Below are 16,827 nucleotides of genomic sequence, written 5' to 3' on the forward strand. Positions count from 1 at the left end.
CTAGATGAGCTCTGGGATCTCTTCCAGTTAGGTTCTACAACAACTTTTCCTTAGTCGAACAAATATTTCCTGAGCTTCTGCTATGGACCAGACCCTGTGATAGTCCTGAATGAAAGCTGTTCCCCTGATGGAGATAGGTCATAGGCCATTGGAAGTAAAGACCCAGAACTCAGGAGAGAAAAGACTCTCTAGAATTAGATCCGTATCTTAGGGCATGTTAAAAATCATTTGTTGAAAACATCCTCCCATGTCAATATACCTAAATGGATCTGCCTTATTCTTTTTAATCATTGAAGGTTTCTGAGCTGGGTGTGAGTATGCACCATCTGATGTTTGAGAATGTGCTTCTTGCAAGCAGAGGACAGAGGGCTTGAGGATGAATTGGGGACAGGAAGGTGAGGAGTAGGTAGGAAATCTGGAGGCAGGAAAACCAGTTAGAAGAAGGTTGTAATAGACTCAATACTGATGATAAAGCATAAGGTCGTCATCATGTGGCAGAAATGCAAGGATGGACCTGAAGTATTTAAGAGAGAAAGTATTTGAACCTAGGTGATTGAGCTTTAGAGCTTTAAGGTACAGGATACCTCCTTAAAGAGGGAAAAATGAGATGAGGCATGAATTAAGGGGAATAGTTTTTTTTTTTTTTTTTGAGACAGAGTCTCACTTTGTTGCCCAGGCTACAGTGAGTGCCGTGGCATCAGCCTAGCTCACAGCAACCTCAAACTCCTGGGCTCAAGCAATCCTCCTGCCTTAGCCTCCTGAGTAGCTGGGACTACAGGCATGCCCCACCATGCCCGACTAATTTTTTCTATATATATATTAGTTGACCAATTTCTTTCTATTTATAGTAGAGACGGGATCTCGCTCTTGCTCAGGCTGGTTTCGAACTCCTGACCTCGAGCAGTCCACCCGCCTCAGCCTCCCAGAGTGCTAGGATTACAGGCGTGAGCCACCACACCCGGCCGGGGAATAGATTTTTGACTTGGGCAACCGATTATGGAGGTGGCTCTTGACTAAGAGAACAAATGAATGAGAGAGAGGGTACTGGAGGAGAGGAGCATAATCCTGTTTGTATCCTCTTGGTGGATTCATCTAGATGTCTGCAGCTCAGCAGTGAGAAGATCAACATTGAATGAATGGAAGGTGATGACATGAGAGAGGATGAGCTGTGTAGAACACTGAGAGGAAATACGGTAGAAGAGAATAAAGGATGGAATTAAAGGCATATACCAGTAGTCAAGGTGTTGGACTAGGAGAATGAGAAAGAGCATTCCAAGAAGTTGAAGGAAATACTTCACTGCCTAAGCCTTAATTTCCTCATTTCTAGAATGAGGATTAGAATAGTACCTACTCATTTGCTGTGCTGAGAGCTATGTGAGAGAATGCATGGAAGACACTTAGCCTTGCATCTCAGAAGTAGAACTCATGGAGTAATTCATTATTCATCCAGTAAGTATGAACCGGGCACTACCATATGCCAGACACTGGACCAGCCCTTTGGGATACGGTGGGGAACAAGAGGGAAGACTGAGTGCTTGACTTTGTGGGAAGGGGATTGTAAAACAAAGATGACTCACTATCATAAAAATGTCACTTTTGTCTACATTCTGTATTCATGTACCATGTATCACTGTATACATTTATGGCAATCCCAATAAAAATACCAGGAGACTTTTGGAAACAAGTGAAATAACTATTAAATTCATAAGAAGGCTGTGCGCAGTGGCTCACGCCTGTAATCCTAGCACTCTGGGAGGCCGAGGTGGGCGGATTGCTTGAGGTCAGGAGTTCGAAACCAGCCTGAGCAAGAGCAAGACCCCGTCTCTACTATAAATAGAAAGAAATTATTTGGCCAACTAATATATATATAGAAAAAATTAGCCGGGCATGGTGGTGCATGCCTGTAGTCCCAGCTACTGGGGAGACTGAGGCAGGAGGATCACTTAAGCCCAGGAGTTTGAGGTTGCTGTGAGGTAGGCTGATGCACTCACTGTAGCCTGGGCAACAAAGCGAGACTCTGTCTCAAAAAAAAAAGTTCATAAGAAAACATAGACTAGTAAAAACAACCAGAAAAATTCTGAAGACAAAAAAGATCTAGGGGTCCTCAAACTTTTTAAACAGGGGACCAGTTCACTGTCCCTCATACCATTGGAGGGCCATTTGAGAGTGCGGTGCACATTCCACACATGCACACTGTGGGCCCAGGACAAGTCGGCTGCTAAGCAGGACAGGCAGCGGCAGCAAAAACACCCAGTGGGATGGATAAAAGTCTTCGGCGGGCCACATGTGGCCTACAGGCTGCAGTTTGAGGACCCCTATGAGAAGGAAACTAGCCTATGGGTATTTTTTTAAAAAAATAAAGCTAAAGTAATATAAACAACTCAATAGTAGGACATGAGTATCTAGATCAATTGAAGAGACTAAAAGGTTCAGAAACAGACCCTGATAATACAGTTTTGTATATAATGTAGTGTTTCAAGTTAATGAAAACCCCAAATGATTTTGAGATAAATGAAAAAAATTAAGATGAATCTATAACTCATACACAAATAAATTTCAGATCAACCAAACATTTAAATATGAGCTAGGTATAATGGTTTATGCTTGTAATCCCAGCTACTTCGAAGTTGAGCAGGGAGGATTGTTTGAGGCCAGGAGTTCCAGATCAGCCTGGACAACATAGCAAGACCCAATCTTAAAAAATAAAAGGAAAAAATTAGCCATGAGGATAGCTTGAGCCCAGGAATTCAAGGCTGCAGTGAGCTGTGATCATGCCACTGTACTCCATCCTGGGTGACAGAGCCAGACTGTCTTAAAAACAAAAATTTTTAAAAATATTTAAATATGAAAAATGAAGCCATGAAAGTACCAGAAATAAACAAAGGAGAATTATTTACAATCTTGGAGACATTTCTAATTATGTTCCAAAATCCAGAAACCATAAAATAAAATATGGACCAATTTGACTACATGAATATATATAAATACATGTATGTGTGAAGAGAAGTCCCCAAAACAAACTCAAGGTACAAGTGACAAGTAAAAAATACTTGTAATTCCTCTTAGGGCAAAAGACTAATTGTCTTAATATATTAAAAGTCCCCACAAATCAATAAGAAAAAGATGTAAAATCCATTACAAATATGGGCAAAAGGATTGGAAGAAACAGCAGAAAGGGAAGTGCACATGGAAAGATGCTCAACTGCACTCACAGGAGTAATACAAACTAAAACAACCGAATGCTGCTTTTCACCTAGCAGATTAAAAACATTAAAACATCAAAGAGAAGAATGTGGTGGAAAAAAGTGCTTCTCAGATAAACTTAGTGGGAATTGCTATGGTTTAGGGGGGTGGCCTTTAAGAGGTGATTAGGCCATCAGGGCTCCTCCCTCACTAATGGGATCTAGTGCCTTTAAAGAAAGGCTAGAGGGAGGGAGTCTGCCCTTCTTTCCCTTTCTGCCGTCTGCCCTGCAAGGACACAGTGCTCAAGGCACCAAGGGAAGGAAGCAGAGAGCAGCCCTCATCAGACACTGAATCTGCCAGTGCCTTGATCTTGGACTTCCCAGCCTCCAGAACTGTGTGAAATAAATTTCTGGTTTTTTTTAAATTACCAGTTTCAGGTATTTTGTTGTAGCAGCACAAAATGGACTGAAACAGGAATTAACCTGTGTGGAGGAAAATTTGGCAATACCTATTACAATAAAAAAAAAATGTAGATCCTTTGATGTGGCAATTCTACTTTTATGGAAACAACCTCAAAGTCCATCAAAAGGGAAGTAATTAAATTAGTCCACAGTAATGAGCAACAGAATATCACACAGAACAATTTAGCTCTGTAGGAATTTTGATAAAATAAATGCTTCAGTGGCTTCAGGGTGAGCTAGAATTGTTTTTAAAACATATTTTTAAATGAGAAAAGCAAGATGGAAAACAAAATTTTGTTTTAAATAAAGAAAAAAGGAAGGGAAGGGAAGTGAGGAATATGTACCAGGTGTCCTCAAACTACGGCCCGTGGGCTATACCAGGGTGTTTTTTCCCGTTTGTTTTTTTACTTCAAAATAAGATATGTGCAGTGTGCATAGGAATTTGTTCATAGTTTTTTTAAAAACTATAGTCCAGCCCTCCAACTGTCTGAGGGACAGTGAACTGGCCCTCTGTTTAAAAAGTTTGAGGACCCGTGGCATAGACTGTCTCTAGGACACAAGAAAATGCTTGCCTCCAGTTCTGGAGGCTGGGAAGTCTAGAAGTCCAGTGTAGTACAGGGTGGGAAGGAAACTGAGTTCTTACTCTTTCCTTTGGTACCTTTTGAGTTTTATTTTTTTTTTCCTTCTTTTTTTTTTTTTTTTTACGGATTCTCAGCAGAACCTTTTGAGTTTTATACACATGCACATATACACAAATATTAAGCAATGTAAAAATAAAGCGAATGCTTTCACTGTAAATTTGGAAGATATAAAAGATATTTTAGAATCATTTATAATTAAATATTAGTATATGTGATTATATCAATGAGATTCTGTTTCATTTAACAATATATGTGAACATTTTCCCATGTCTGTCTGGTTTTTTTTTTTGAGACAGAGTCTCACTCTGTTGCCTGGCTAGAGTGCCATGGCATCAGCCTCGCTCACAGCAACCTCAAACTCCTGGGCTCAAGCAGTCCTTCTGCCTCAGCCTCCCGAGTAGCTAGGACTACAGGCACGTGCCACCATGCTCGGCTAATTTTATTTATATTTACATATATATATAAAATATATTAAATATATATATATATATTTTAGTTGTCCAGCTAATTTCTTTCTTATTTTTTTTTTCTTTTTTTTGTAGAGATGGGGTCTTACTCTTGCTCAGGCTTGTCTCAAACTCCTGAGCTCAAATGGTCTGCCTGCCTCGGCCTCTCATAGTGCTAGGATTACAGGTGTGAGCCACCACGCCTGGCCCCCATGTTTTTAAAAATATTTATAAACATCCTTTTAATGCCTAAATGATATTTCATTTGGATATAAAATAGTTAAATAAATATGTCCATTGTCCATTTAGGACATTCGACATGTCTATTTACATCATTTTGATGTCTTTGGTTTTTGGCTATTATAAATAATACTGTAATAATACATTTATATTCCCACCAGCAGCTTACAAGATTGCCCATTTATCTGCACCCTTGCTAACAAGAAGTATTGCTACTATATGAATAAAAGGTTAACCTGCTAGGTGAATACTAATATCTTTCATTGAGCACCTATGGTTTTCTGAAGGTAATCAAATCACATGGTTTTGTGAAGGTAATCATTTATCTTTGTACATTTCATGTACAACTTGAATTATTTTAATAAATTATTATAAACTGACTTAGTGGCTCAAGGAAATGAAAACATTTGAGGTTTCTTGCTACATATTGTAAAGTCACTCCCCAGGGAGGTCCTGGGAGTTCATACTCTCATTAACAGGGTCTGAGAATGACCTTTTTTATTTTTTTGAGAAAGAGTCTCCCTCTGTTGCTTGGGCTAGAGTGCCCATGGCATCGGCCTAGCTCACAGTAACCTCAAATTCCTATGCTTCAAGCAATCCTCCTGCCTCAGCCTCCCAAGTAGCTGGGACTACAGGTGTGTACCACCTACCCAGCTAATTGTTTCTATTTTTAGTAGAGACAGGGTCTCACTCTTGGTCAGGCAGATCTCGAACTCCTGACCACAAGCAATCCTCCTGTCTCAGCCTCCCAGAGTGCTGGGATTACAAGTGTGAGCCACTGCACCTGGCCTGATAATGACCATTTCCTGACATCTAAGGATTCTTTTCTTTTGTTTACCCATTTGCTGTTGACTTTAAAGAGCAGAGGGTGAGCAAAGAATACAAATGTGGAAGAAAAATGAAATTACATATTTATGCTTTGGATCAGAGAGTTCCCCAGACCCCGTTTGTAATCGCTGTTCCCTGAGGGAGCACATTGGCTCAGTTGATGTTTTCCAGGATTAGGCTTTGAGCATGGCACAGTTCTCTCTATGCCACGAGGGTCAGCTTCCTATACTGGGCAGCTTGTAAGGTCAGATAGGGCAAGGGCGAGGTCCCAGCCCCAGGAGTCTGTTCCAGCAGGAAGCTAGCCTCTTGGATGGAGCCTGTAACTCCATCCCATGGTGTCAGATCCTAGAGATACCAGTCAAGAATAGCAGCACAGCCCTCCTGCCTGTCATCCCCACAGATAGGTAGGGAGTAGGGGAGAGACAGTGAAAGGGAGGGGGGAGAGAGAAGGTAGATACAAATTCATTCTCATCAGCAGGGTCTGAAAATGAAATTCAGGGAGCATTTATGGAGTGCCTACTCTTTGCTGGGTGCTGGTTGAGAATCAGGGAATGGAGCAGGCAGAGCATGTAGGCTCAGCTGCCAGGATTAGGTTGCAGTCTGGCATGGTGACAATCCAGATGGAAATCCCTGTTCTCATGGAGCTGACGTTCTAATAGGAGGAAAATTGCTGAGGAGATGAGGCTCTGGGAGATGGTGTGGCCTGCTCAGGGTTTGTCCCTTCCCAGAGGCAGCAGGTGTGCTGTGGAAAGTGAGCCGAGACCTTTCTGAGTCATGGTTATAAACTCCCTCACTTCCCCCAGAGGGCTGATGTGGCCATTAAGTGATGTATGTAAAACACACAAGCACCTGGTAAATGTTAGTTATTGTTACTGTTAGAATTGTAGTCATAATTGTTATTACTATTGTTATAACAGGCCATTCCCTGTTGTGAAGCTTTGGGCAGTTTCTCCAGAGAAGAGGGCAGGAGTGAAACTCTGGTCTGCAGAAGGAACCAGCTCTGGAACTTCTGGGAATTGGTTTGGCTGAGGGGCCAGAGCAGGACTGGGGCAGTGTCTCCAGGCAGCTGAGAAAGCTGAGCAGGGCGCGCCATCTGCTGGAGCCAGGAGGAACTACCTGGGACAGTATTCTGGCCCCGCCTTTGTTTTTACACATGGGGAAACAGAGGCCCAAGAAAGGCAGGGTCTTGCTCAGGGTCCAGTGGCAGAATTTGGGTTTAAGGTCACATGTCTCATTATTTGCTCTTTCTACTGCAGGACATCTGCCTGTCTCATCTGTCTGATCTTTGATTGCCCCTAATTCATTCTTTAAAGTGTCTCTTCTGAGCTAGGTGTTGTGGGCAACTCTGGACCCAGCCCCTATGCTGATTATCCCTCCTTTGTATCTGTCTGTCTGTCTGTCTGTCTGTCTGTCTGTCTGTCTGTCTCTCTTTCTCTCTCTCTCTCACACACACACACACACACACACACACACACACACACACACAATGGCACTTACTAAACCCCACCCTGGGTGCTTTCTGGGCACTTCCTGCCAATGTCAGTTACCTTCTAAAAGCATTACATGATAACTTGGGTTTATAAAAACTTCAACCATTACAAAAATATAAACTTAGAAAACAGAAGTTTCCCTTAATCACAAAGAACCACAGTTGACAAAGTTGATATGTGTTTTTTCAGATTTGTTTTTCATATGTCTGCTATCTTTCCCCACAGAAACTGGGTTTTATTTCAGGTGTTGTTTTGCAACTCATATTTTTCTATTGACGGTTTCATCTCAGACATCTTGCTGTGTCAGTACAGGTCTATCTGGCACATTTCATTTTATTTATTTATGTTTTTACTAACACATTGTAATTGTATGTATTAATATTTATAGGGTACATTTTTTTTTTTAATTTGAGACAAGAGTCTTACTCTGTAGCCCTACTAGTGTGCAGTGGCTTCATTGTAGCTCACTGCAACCTGAAACTCATGAGCTCAAAGTGATCCTTCTGTCTCAGCCTCCTGAGTAGCTGAGACTACAGGTACGAGCCACCATAGCTTGCCAATTTTATCTATTTTTAGTAGAGACAAGATCTGACTCTTGCTCAGGCTGGTCTCAAAACTCCTGAGCTCAAGTGATCCTTGTGCCTCAGCCTCCCAGAGTGCTAGGATTATAGGTATGAGCCACCACACTGGGCTGCCGATTTGATTTTTTGATATATATGTTATATAATATTCAAATCAGGGTAGTTAGTATATCCATTACCTCATGCATTTATCATTTCTTTGTAGTAAGAACATTCAAAAGCCTCTCTTCTAGCTATTTTGTAACATACAATGCCTTTCTGTTAACTATCATTGCCCTATAGTGCCACAGGACTAAACTTATTCCTCCTGTCTAATTGTAACTTTGTACACATTGACTAACCTCTCCTTCCTCTTTCCTCCCTCCCCAGTCTCTGGTAACCACTATTCTATTCTCCACCTCTATGGTATCAATTTTCTTTCTTTTAGATACCATATATAAGTGATATCACACAGTATTTGTCTGTGTCTGGCTTATTTCACTTAACATAATGTCCTTCAAGTCCATCCATGTTGTCACAAATGATAGGATTTCATTCCTTTTAATGGCTAAATCATATTCCCTTGTGTGTATACACATTTTCTTTATCCATTGTTGGACACTTGAGTTGATACAATAGCCAAGACTTTGGCTATTGTAATTAGTGCTGCAGTAAACATAGTAGGACAGATATCTCTCTGATATAGTGATTTCATCTCCTTTGGACATATACCCAGTAGTGGGCTTATTGGATCATATGGTAGTTCTGTTTTTAATTTTTTGAAGAACCTTTATGCTGTTTTCCACAGTGGCTTGTAGTGCACATATTTTTAGTGAATACTTCATAATTCTCATAATGCCTGGCCTCCTGGTGGACATTTGGGTGGTTTCTTATAGGTTGCCATTACTGACCACATGCAGTGAACATCCTCACAATTTAGAGAACATGGGGAATTTGCCTGAGTGTGTCTAGAACTGGGATTTTCTAGGCCCACCCCACTGGACTGTGAACCCCTAAAGTCAGGCCAGTGTTTAGACCCCACACCCCTTCCTAACTCAGTCTGCCAGGTAGCCAGAGTCCATGCAATGACTGTGATTCAGTTTCCTTCAGAAAACCATATGTGCTCAATAGAGATACTAATATCCCCCTAGCAAATTAACCTTTTATGACTATAGTAACAATACTTCTTGTTGGCAAGGGTACAGATAAAAGGGCAATCTTGTGTGCTGCTGGTGGGAATATAAATAGGAACAGTACTGATTTGATAAGGTTTTTTTCTCCCAATTTTTATTATAAATACTACTATGCCACTTGGGAAGGCAACTTGGAAATGTGTCAGAAGTCTAAACATTATTTCACTCTTCCCTTTAGCTCAGCAACTCTACTTTTAAGAATATGCTCTAAGGAAACATTAATGATTACAGGTGGGCACAAAGATTTACAGAAAAACAGTATTGTTTACAGGTGTGGAAAATTGGAAAGTCCCTCCGTCCCTCAGTCCCTAGGGGACTGATCCTAGTGTATTAGTGTATCCTGGCATGTCCAAGTGTGCAGGTACAAGAACTAGGAGGAGGGAGCCTTAACAACATGCTCTTAAGTGTTCTGAAGAGTAGGCTATACAATACAACGTATGGTATGATCCCAAATCAATTCTAATTTTATGTGGCTCTTCTATATATGTGTGGTTTTCTTCTCTCTCTAGGCTGTACTGTCAACCACCAGGGCTGTTACCTACCATCTGTGTAGTAAGAACTCCCAATTTCATATCTTTCCCACCCCTCATTTGAGCTCCAGTCTCCTAGCTCCATGTACTACTCTATCTCACCCCTTGGAGGGCTCACAGGCATCTCAAAGTTAACGTGGCACCAAAAGGACTCTTAATTTCCACCCCATTTCACTCCCCAAATATTCCTGTTATTGCTCATCTCAGTAAACTACATCTGTCCACCTACTTACCCACATCAGAAACCTGAATTTCCCATCCATCAAACACTGAGTCCTGTTGATTTTTTTCTCCAAATTACATCTGGAATCTGTCCCACCACCACCACTGCCTTCCTCCACTCACCATCTTTGCACCTGAACTTCTGTGGGAGCCTCTTGCCCTCTTCCCAGCCCTGCCCCACCCAGACACCAGAGTCATCTTTGAAGATGGACAGCTGATTGTTCCTGACGCTCAGGGACCAAGTCTGAAATGTGGTCTGGCCCCTACTCACCTCAGCAGTGCCCTTCTCCCGCCATGCTCCAGCCTGCTGGCCCTTTGTGTTCTTCATCCCACCTCGCCTCCCCCCGCCCCAGAGCCTTCAGACGCGCTGTTCCCCTCACTCTGCAGCTAGATGATGCCTGTTCCTCCTCGGAACTCAGCTAAAATGTCCCTTCCTGACCCAGCCTTGATCAGGTCCTTGTGGTCACTCCGGCACCCTCCCTTGAATCCCTGAGCACCAAGGTCATGACTTAGGTGCTAGGTGACTTTATGCCACCTCCTGTAGATGGTAAGCTCTGTGAGGGCAGGGACCATGGTGACTTGTTCAATGCTGCATCTACGGCACCTCGCCAGTGCCAGGCACATGATATTGATAAGTGCGTATGTGTTTATCAATAACTTTATTTAAAAGTCTGGACCCACGTTCTTCAAAATGTTGATGGTGGTTGTCTAGATATGGAATTACGAGTGACTTACTTCATACTTTGTACTTGTTTTCAATGAGAAAGACAGTAACTATCATTTTGTCAGAAAACATCAGTGCTGGGAACTGCAGCTGAGTCTCCTCTGCAAGATACACCTGCACTCACCTCTGCTGCTTTCCCCACCCCACAGGCCTGAGGAGCGATGCGACAGGCATGATGGAGGTCGAGTCCTCCTACTCGGACTTCATCTCCTGTGACCGGACGGGCCGTCGGAACGCTGTCCCTGACATCCAGGGAGACTCGGAGGCTGTGAGCGTGAGGAAGCTGGCTGGAGACATGAGCGAGCTGGCACTGGAGGGTACAGGTCAGAGCCAGCAGGTCCTCCATACTCTCTGCCAGGCTCCAGGCTGGCTTCCAAGTCTAGACTGCTCACAGTTTCTCAGGGAAGAAACTGCATTTAAATCAGGCCTGTCCCAGGGGCAGTGGCAGAGAGTCCAGCCAATCTCTAGGTGGGAGGGTGCCAGCGTCTCAGGCCCCAGGGACTCTTTGGCCAGGCATCCTGGGCTCTGCCCCACCCCCACAGTCCTTCTGAAAGTCCTGTCAGTTCTCCTCTAAGATACATCCCAGGTCCCTCCACTTCTTTCCATCCCACAGCCACACCCGGCTGGCTGCAGTGCCCTCGTTCCTGGCTCCCTGCACCCCTCTGTCCTGCTCTGTGCAGCAGCCTGAGGATTCCTGTAAACTGTCCTGTCCCGTCCCATCATGCTTCTGCCAAAATACCCCCCAGGGACACCACCCTCAGTGCACCCAGACTTGTCACAGTGCCTACAGCAGTCCTGCTGTGAGCCAGGGCCCTGATGCCATTTTCCCTTCACCACACCTGCGTGTCTGACTCTCAGTGAAGGCACCGTCCTTCCCCTTGAGGTCCTTTGTCTCGCTGCTCCCTCCGTGTAGAATGTTCCCCACCCAGTGCTGTGGCTGCCACCTCCTCACACTCAGGCCCAAGCTCAGATACCAGGCACTGGGAGGGGCTTTCCCTGTCTGTTACACCATCCCTTCCCGGGCACGTGACCTCATCACTCTCTGACAGGGTCTCATTTGTTTAAATATGAGCTCCAGGAGAACAGAGGCCTTCTGTCTGGCACACAGCAGGTACTTGGTAACCACAAACTGAACGAATGACTAGAGGAAACGTAGCATCTGCCACCCCAGTGTTACCCAAGACACTTCTACGCCCCCCCCCTACCCTCCCTCCATTCTCCCAGAGGGCCCTGCTTGGCTCAAGTTCTTGGTCAGCCTGGGACCTTCCTCTGGGAAGCCTTCCCTGACCCTGCACTGGCTAAGGCCTTTTCTCCTGCTCCCACAGCTCCACGGCCTGTGTCTGTCACATTGCTTCTCGTAGCGCAGCTGTCAGGTCACAACCCTGCCTTTCACTGTGTCACCCCAGTTTAGAGCTCTTGGCCCTCACTGGCCAGAGTGACCTGTGAGTACAAAACAGAGAAGGCTTTGTGGGGACATGGACCCAACCCTCTCGTGTTATAGATGGACAAACTGAGGCCCAGAGAGGACAGGTTAACATAGTTAGTGTAAGAATCTGGCTGCCTCAAGAGAGAGTCCCTTCCCGTGGAACCCCACTGCTCCGAGCCTTCCCTGTTCCAGTGGTCTGTCAGCCCTCCTTTGTCATGTGGCTCCAGCTCCTTACATGCACATCAGCCTCTGTGGGTGTCACCCCCCTCACCTCTCCAGCCTCAGCCTCCCCTTCCTCCCCCAGGTCCTGCTCATGCAGCCAGAGGAAAGTCCTTTTCTCTCTCAGAAGCCCCCAGGCACCTTAACACACCAGACCTCTGCCTGGTCCTCACCCACACCCACACCCACCTGGCTTCTCCTCGTCCTTAGAGTCCCAGATGCCTGCTCTGCTGAGTAGCCTTCCCTGATGGCAGTGCCCCCTCCCAGACAGGGAGGCACCTCTTCTCCCTGCTGCCGCCGTAACCCCACATAGCACAGGGCCCTTCCTCTACGCTGAGCTTCTCCAGCACAGGGTCTGTGTCTTGTGCCCTCGGTGCCTGGTGGCGTTTGGCATGTGATAGAGGTGTCTAGTCAATGGCTGTTCACTGACCGACTGAATGACCAGCAGGCCCAGCTGTCACCCCGGGCATGCTGCCAGGGCTCGCTCTCAAGGCTTCTGTGTCCTTCCCCTCAGCTCTGGTAAGCTTTATTTTCTGTCTCCCTCTACCTCAGCAGTTGCAGCCACTCATCCCTGTACCCGGGCACTTCTGACTCAGAATCTCTTAAGTGTCGGGGACTCTGGGTACATGACATTTGCCTGCCAAGGCAACTGACATTTAAAAAATGAAACCTAGGGGCTGGGAACAGTGGGGCTCAAGCCTGTAATCCTAGTACTTTGGGAAGCTGAGGCAGGAGATACACTTGAGGCCAGGAGTTGGAGACCACCCTGGGCAACATAGTGAGACTCCCGTTTCTACAAAAAATAACAAAAATTAGCTGGGCATGGTGGTGCACGCCTGTAGTCCCAGCTGCTCAGGAGGCTGAGGCTGGAGGATCACTTGAGCCCAGGAGTTCCAGGCTGCAGTGAGTTATGACTCACTGCCACTGCACTCCAGCCTGGGCAACAGAGTGAGACCCTATCTCTAAAAAAATTAATAAAAATAAGATTAAAAATTAAGAGGAAATAAAAGGGGGACCTGAGGAAAGAACAGTACCCACTGCAAGGAATTGCAGCCCTCATGGTGGAGTCCCTGCAGGAGTGACTAGCCAAGGAGCCTCACAGGAGGCTAATAGCAGTGTAGTTTCCACAGGCAGGGCTGAGGCCGTGGGAATACAGGGTTCCAGGTGCCACCCCAGAGATTCTGATAGCAGCATGTTTGGGGCCTCTGCTGGCCTCCCAGGAAACTACAGCACAGCAGGGGAAGGGGAGCCTCCCAGCTCCCAACGTCTGTGGCCTGTCATGTTTGTTAGCACTCCCCAAGCACGCTGTGTGCAAACCTTTGCCATTCCTTGATATTTCCATGTGTAGGGAGCACCGAAGTTTCCTTAATTGGCCTTAAGAAAGAAACAGCAGGCAAGGCATGAAGAAGTGTGAGTGCCCTGCCCACCTTTGTGGAATGTTTTCTAATCGTGCTCTGAAACTGGCCCCGAGAGAGTCCTGAGGGTGCCAGTTGGAGAGGAAAGTGCTCTCCCTGCCTGAGAGCGAGCCAGGACTGGCACAGAGGAAGCATTCCCAGCAGCTAAGCCATTCCCATGTGCCAGATGACCACATTCGTGCCCTGCACCCTCCTCATGGCCTGGGCAGAGGTTGTCACCATCCTCCTTTATAGACCAGGAAGCAGAGGCTCAGAGACATTCAATGACTTGCCCAAGGCCCCATGGCAAGAAAATAAAACAGAGGTCACTAGGGAATTTAAAGACAACCTTCCTGCTTGTGGCAGGAGGAGGCTTGGGGACAAATAGGACATCACAAGGTGGAAATTTTGCCTGAAGAGTAGTCTGGTTGGTCAGGCTTCTGGAGGGCCAGAAGAATCTTCTGGACCTTTGCTAAGGCACCGTCCCAGGAAAGGAGGCAGGCTGGGAGTGGGCAGGCAGCAAGGCCAGCACAGGCTTGAGGGCCAGACCTCCAAGTTCTTCCTGTACCACTTGCCGCCACTGCCTGAGCTTGCTGGAAGGACACAGTGAGGCAGCACTGATGCTGGGCCTTTTGAAACCCTTGAGCAGTCTTATCGGAAGAGGTTAGGTTTAGTGGAAGGGGTACGAGCCTTGGTGGCAGGCAGAGCTCTCTTGCTCTCTCCACCACTTGATCTCAGGCAAAACATCCACACCTCTGAGCCTCTATTTTCTTTTGTGTATCATGACCCTAATGACACCTTCAGGTTGCTGTGTGGATTGCATGAAAAAGTGCCCCCAGCAGTCGGCACACCCTGAGGGCTGGTACAGGGTATGGTTTTCCTCAGTTGTGGCATGAAGGATGCAAAGGTGTGCTCTGGTGAGGGCTGGATTTGAAGTCGGGCCCTTGGTGAGCTTGTATGGCACCTGGTGACATTGCAGTGTTGCTGAGGTTGAAGAACTGCACCCCTGATGGAGCTCTGCCCACATGCCAGGCCCCTTTGGGGCACTCATGGGAAGGTGCCTAATTAACAGAGACTGGGAGGGGTGGGCGGGGTACACGCTTGACACTGCCGGACCAGTGGGTGACAGGGCCTGCCTGTTCCACTTTCCACAGTGGGGCTTGAGAGAAGCTGGGCCACAGGAGACCCAGCTTGTACCCGACTCACTGGACAAGTCGCTCCTCCTCACCCTGGTGGGGGTTCCAGCAGGATAGGGTTGGGGAGGGGCGGCAGCACGCTGGCTCAGGCTCTGCACAACACCCGCCTCTCCAGGATTGCTGTGGTCACCCACAGGCCACACCCTGGCACCCCCTGAGCTGGCCTGGTTCTGTGCCCTTTAAGTACAGCTACCCATTGCTGAGCACCTGTGGCACCCTGGGACTTAACATTTGCCCTCTCCCTCTGGTGATCCTGCATAAACATACCTTCAACAGCTATTCACGTGATGCTTTTAGCGCCCATCCACAATCCTTGCCTTTGACTTTTGAGACACTCACTCTGTTGCCTGGGGTGGTGTGCAGTGGTGTGATCACAGCTACTGCAGCCACAAACTCCTGGGCTCAAGCAATCTTCCTGCCTTAGCTTCCTGAGTAGCTGGGACTAAAGGTGCACCACCATGCCTGGCTAATTTTTTTCTATTTTTTATAGAGACAAGGTCTCGCTATTGCCCAGGCTGGTCTCAAACTCCTGGGTTCAAGCAATCCTCCTGCCTCAGCCTCCCAAAGTGCTAGGATTACAGGTGTGAGCCACCATACCTGGCCCTTTAATTGACTTTTAATTATACTAGTAACACCACATATATCTCCACTGTAAAAATTAAGATATTGCAGTCCAGGCTAAAGTTCCCGTTGGCCACCACCACTCCTAATCCAGCTCCAGTCCTGCTGCTCCCCAGGGCTTATTTGATGGTACCAATTTGGCCGGGCCCCCCCTACCCCGCTTCTGTGCTTTATATTTGTGTATGTGCCCAAGAAATACCTGCTGCTCTTTCTCTCCCTTCCAGAAGGACAGGCCGAGGCAAGCACTGCAGACAAGGAGGCTAGCAACCAGCCCCAGAGCAGCGATGGCGCCACCTCGTCTTGAGTCCAACCTTGTCCAGGGAGGCTGGAAGAGAGACCTGCTGTCCTCTCCTGGGAGGGGAACCCTGGTACTGGCCTGGCAGCCTCTTCTCTGAGCCCCACCATGTCCCAGGCAAGCCAGGCCAGACTGAGAGGGCCCCCCAGAGGCCCCCACTCTGGGTAATTCCTCTGCCCACCCCACAGGCTCCACACTCCCACCACCTTCTCGCCAGGCACAGGTACACCTTCAAGACACTGTAGCCACAGGATGTTATTTATTCAGCTGGCACCGAGACTCAGGCTGGGCCCTGCCTGCAGGGTGAGCGGCCCATGCAGGAACACTCCTTTTGTCAGCGGCCTGGGCGGGGACCATGTCTCTACACCGACCCCTCCTCTCCAACCACAACCTTCTGGGTCAAGACCTTCTTACCCCTTTTTTAAAAAACACTTTTAAAACTTTTTAAAAATTTTAAACCTTTTTTCAGCAGAGGAGAGAGTTGACAATTTACTTTTTTTTTTTTTTTAAGCCATTTTAAGCTGAACTCTCACCATCTATCTAGGCAGCTCTGAGGTTCCCTCATGGAGCTTCACAGATCCATTTTTAAGGAAGGGATTTTGGCTCAAAACTATCTGACCAACTCTTTGCCCTTTCTACCAAGATAAGTGACACCTACGACCCAGGAAATAAATGCTGATGATCTGTGTGACTGGTTTATTTCTCCTACAAAGAGCAAGAACAGGGATTGGGCCTTATTTTCTCCAAGTCCACACGGAGCTGGACTTGCTCCAGGCTGCACAGGAAGAGACACTGAGAAGATGCAGGATTCCGCAGAGGCTGGGACCTCTCCTAGGCCCCAGTGTCTGATGAGTCCTTTTCCATCTCACCCTGGCCCACAGCTTCAAGAACCCAAAAGGAAGCGTCTCCTCTTAACCACTTCGGTACGGCGCTCACCGGCCAAGAAACCTCGCCCACAGCTGGCACTCACAGTCGGCATGGTAGTCTGTGCTGTGCATTGACGACGAATCACCATTTTGCTCTTGTGTGATGAGGAAAGCTTTAAAGCACTGAAAGCTTGTTTTACTTTACAGGCACCTTTACTTGTAATGTAAATCAGAATAGGTAACATATGCATATATGTTTTCATAACGTTATTTTTAAATGTTCACAATTTTA

The 16,827-nt window shown here is 46.5% G+C and overlaps 1 protein-coding gene across 6 annotated transcripts in view; it reads left to right on the forward strand.

The window, feature by feature from the left end:
• PKIG (cAMP-dependent protein kinase inhibitor gamma) overlaps nt 1-16,357 on the forward strand; it is an 87,910-nt gene extending 71,553 nt beyond the window's left edge. For 4 of the 6 annotated variants that reach the window (XM_076011142.1, XM_076011143.1, XM_076011144.1 and 1 more), the window contains 2 exons: nt 10,668-10,841; nt 15,599-16,357. In XM_076011142.1, coding sequence (XP_075867257.1) covers nt 10,691-10,841; nt 15,599-15,678 — 231 coding nt within the window. In that variant the 5' untranslated portion in view covers nt 10,668-10,690 and the 3' untranslated portion in view covers nt 15,679-16,357. The remainder of the gene's footprint in view (nt 1-10,667; nt 10,842-15,598) is intronic. The other 2 variants (XM_076011145.1, XM_076011146.1) reach the window with 2 other exon arrangements.
• The last annotated feature ends 470 nt before the right edge of the window (nt 16,358-16,827 follow it).

This window comes from Microcebus murinus, chromosome 16 (genome assembly GCF_040939455.1).
Source record: "Microcebus murinus isolate Inina chromosome 16, M.murinus_Inina_mat1.0, whole genome shotgun sequence".
In the NCBI taxonomy this organism is placed as follows: domain Eukaryota; kingdom Metazoa; phylum Chordata; class Mammalia; order Primates; family Cheirogaleidae; genus Microcebus; species Microcebus murinus.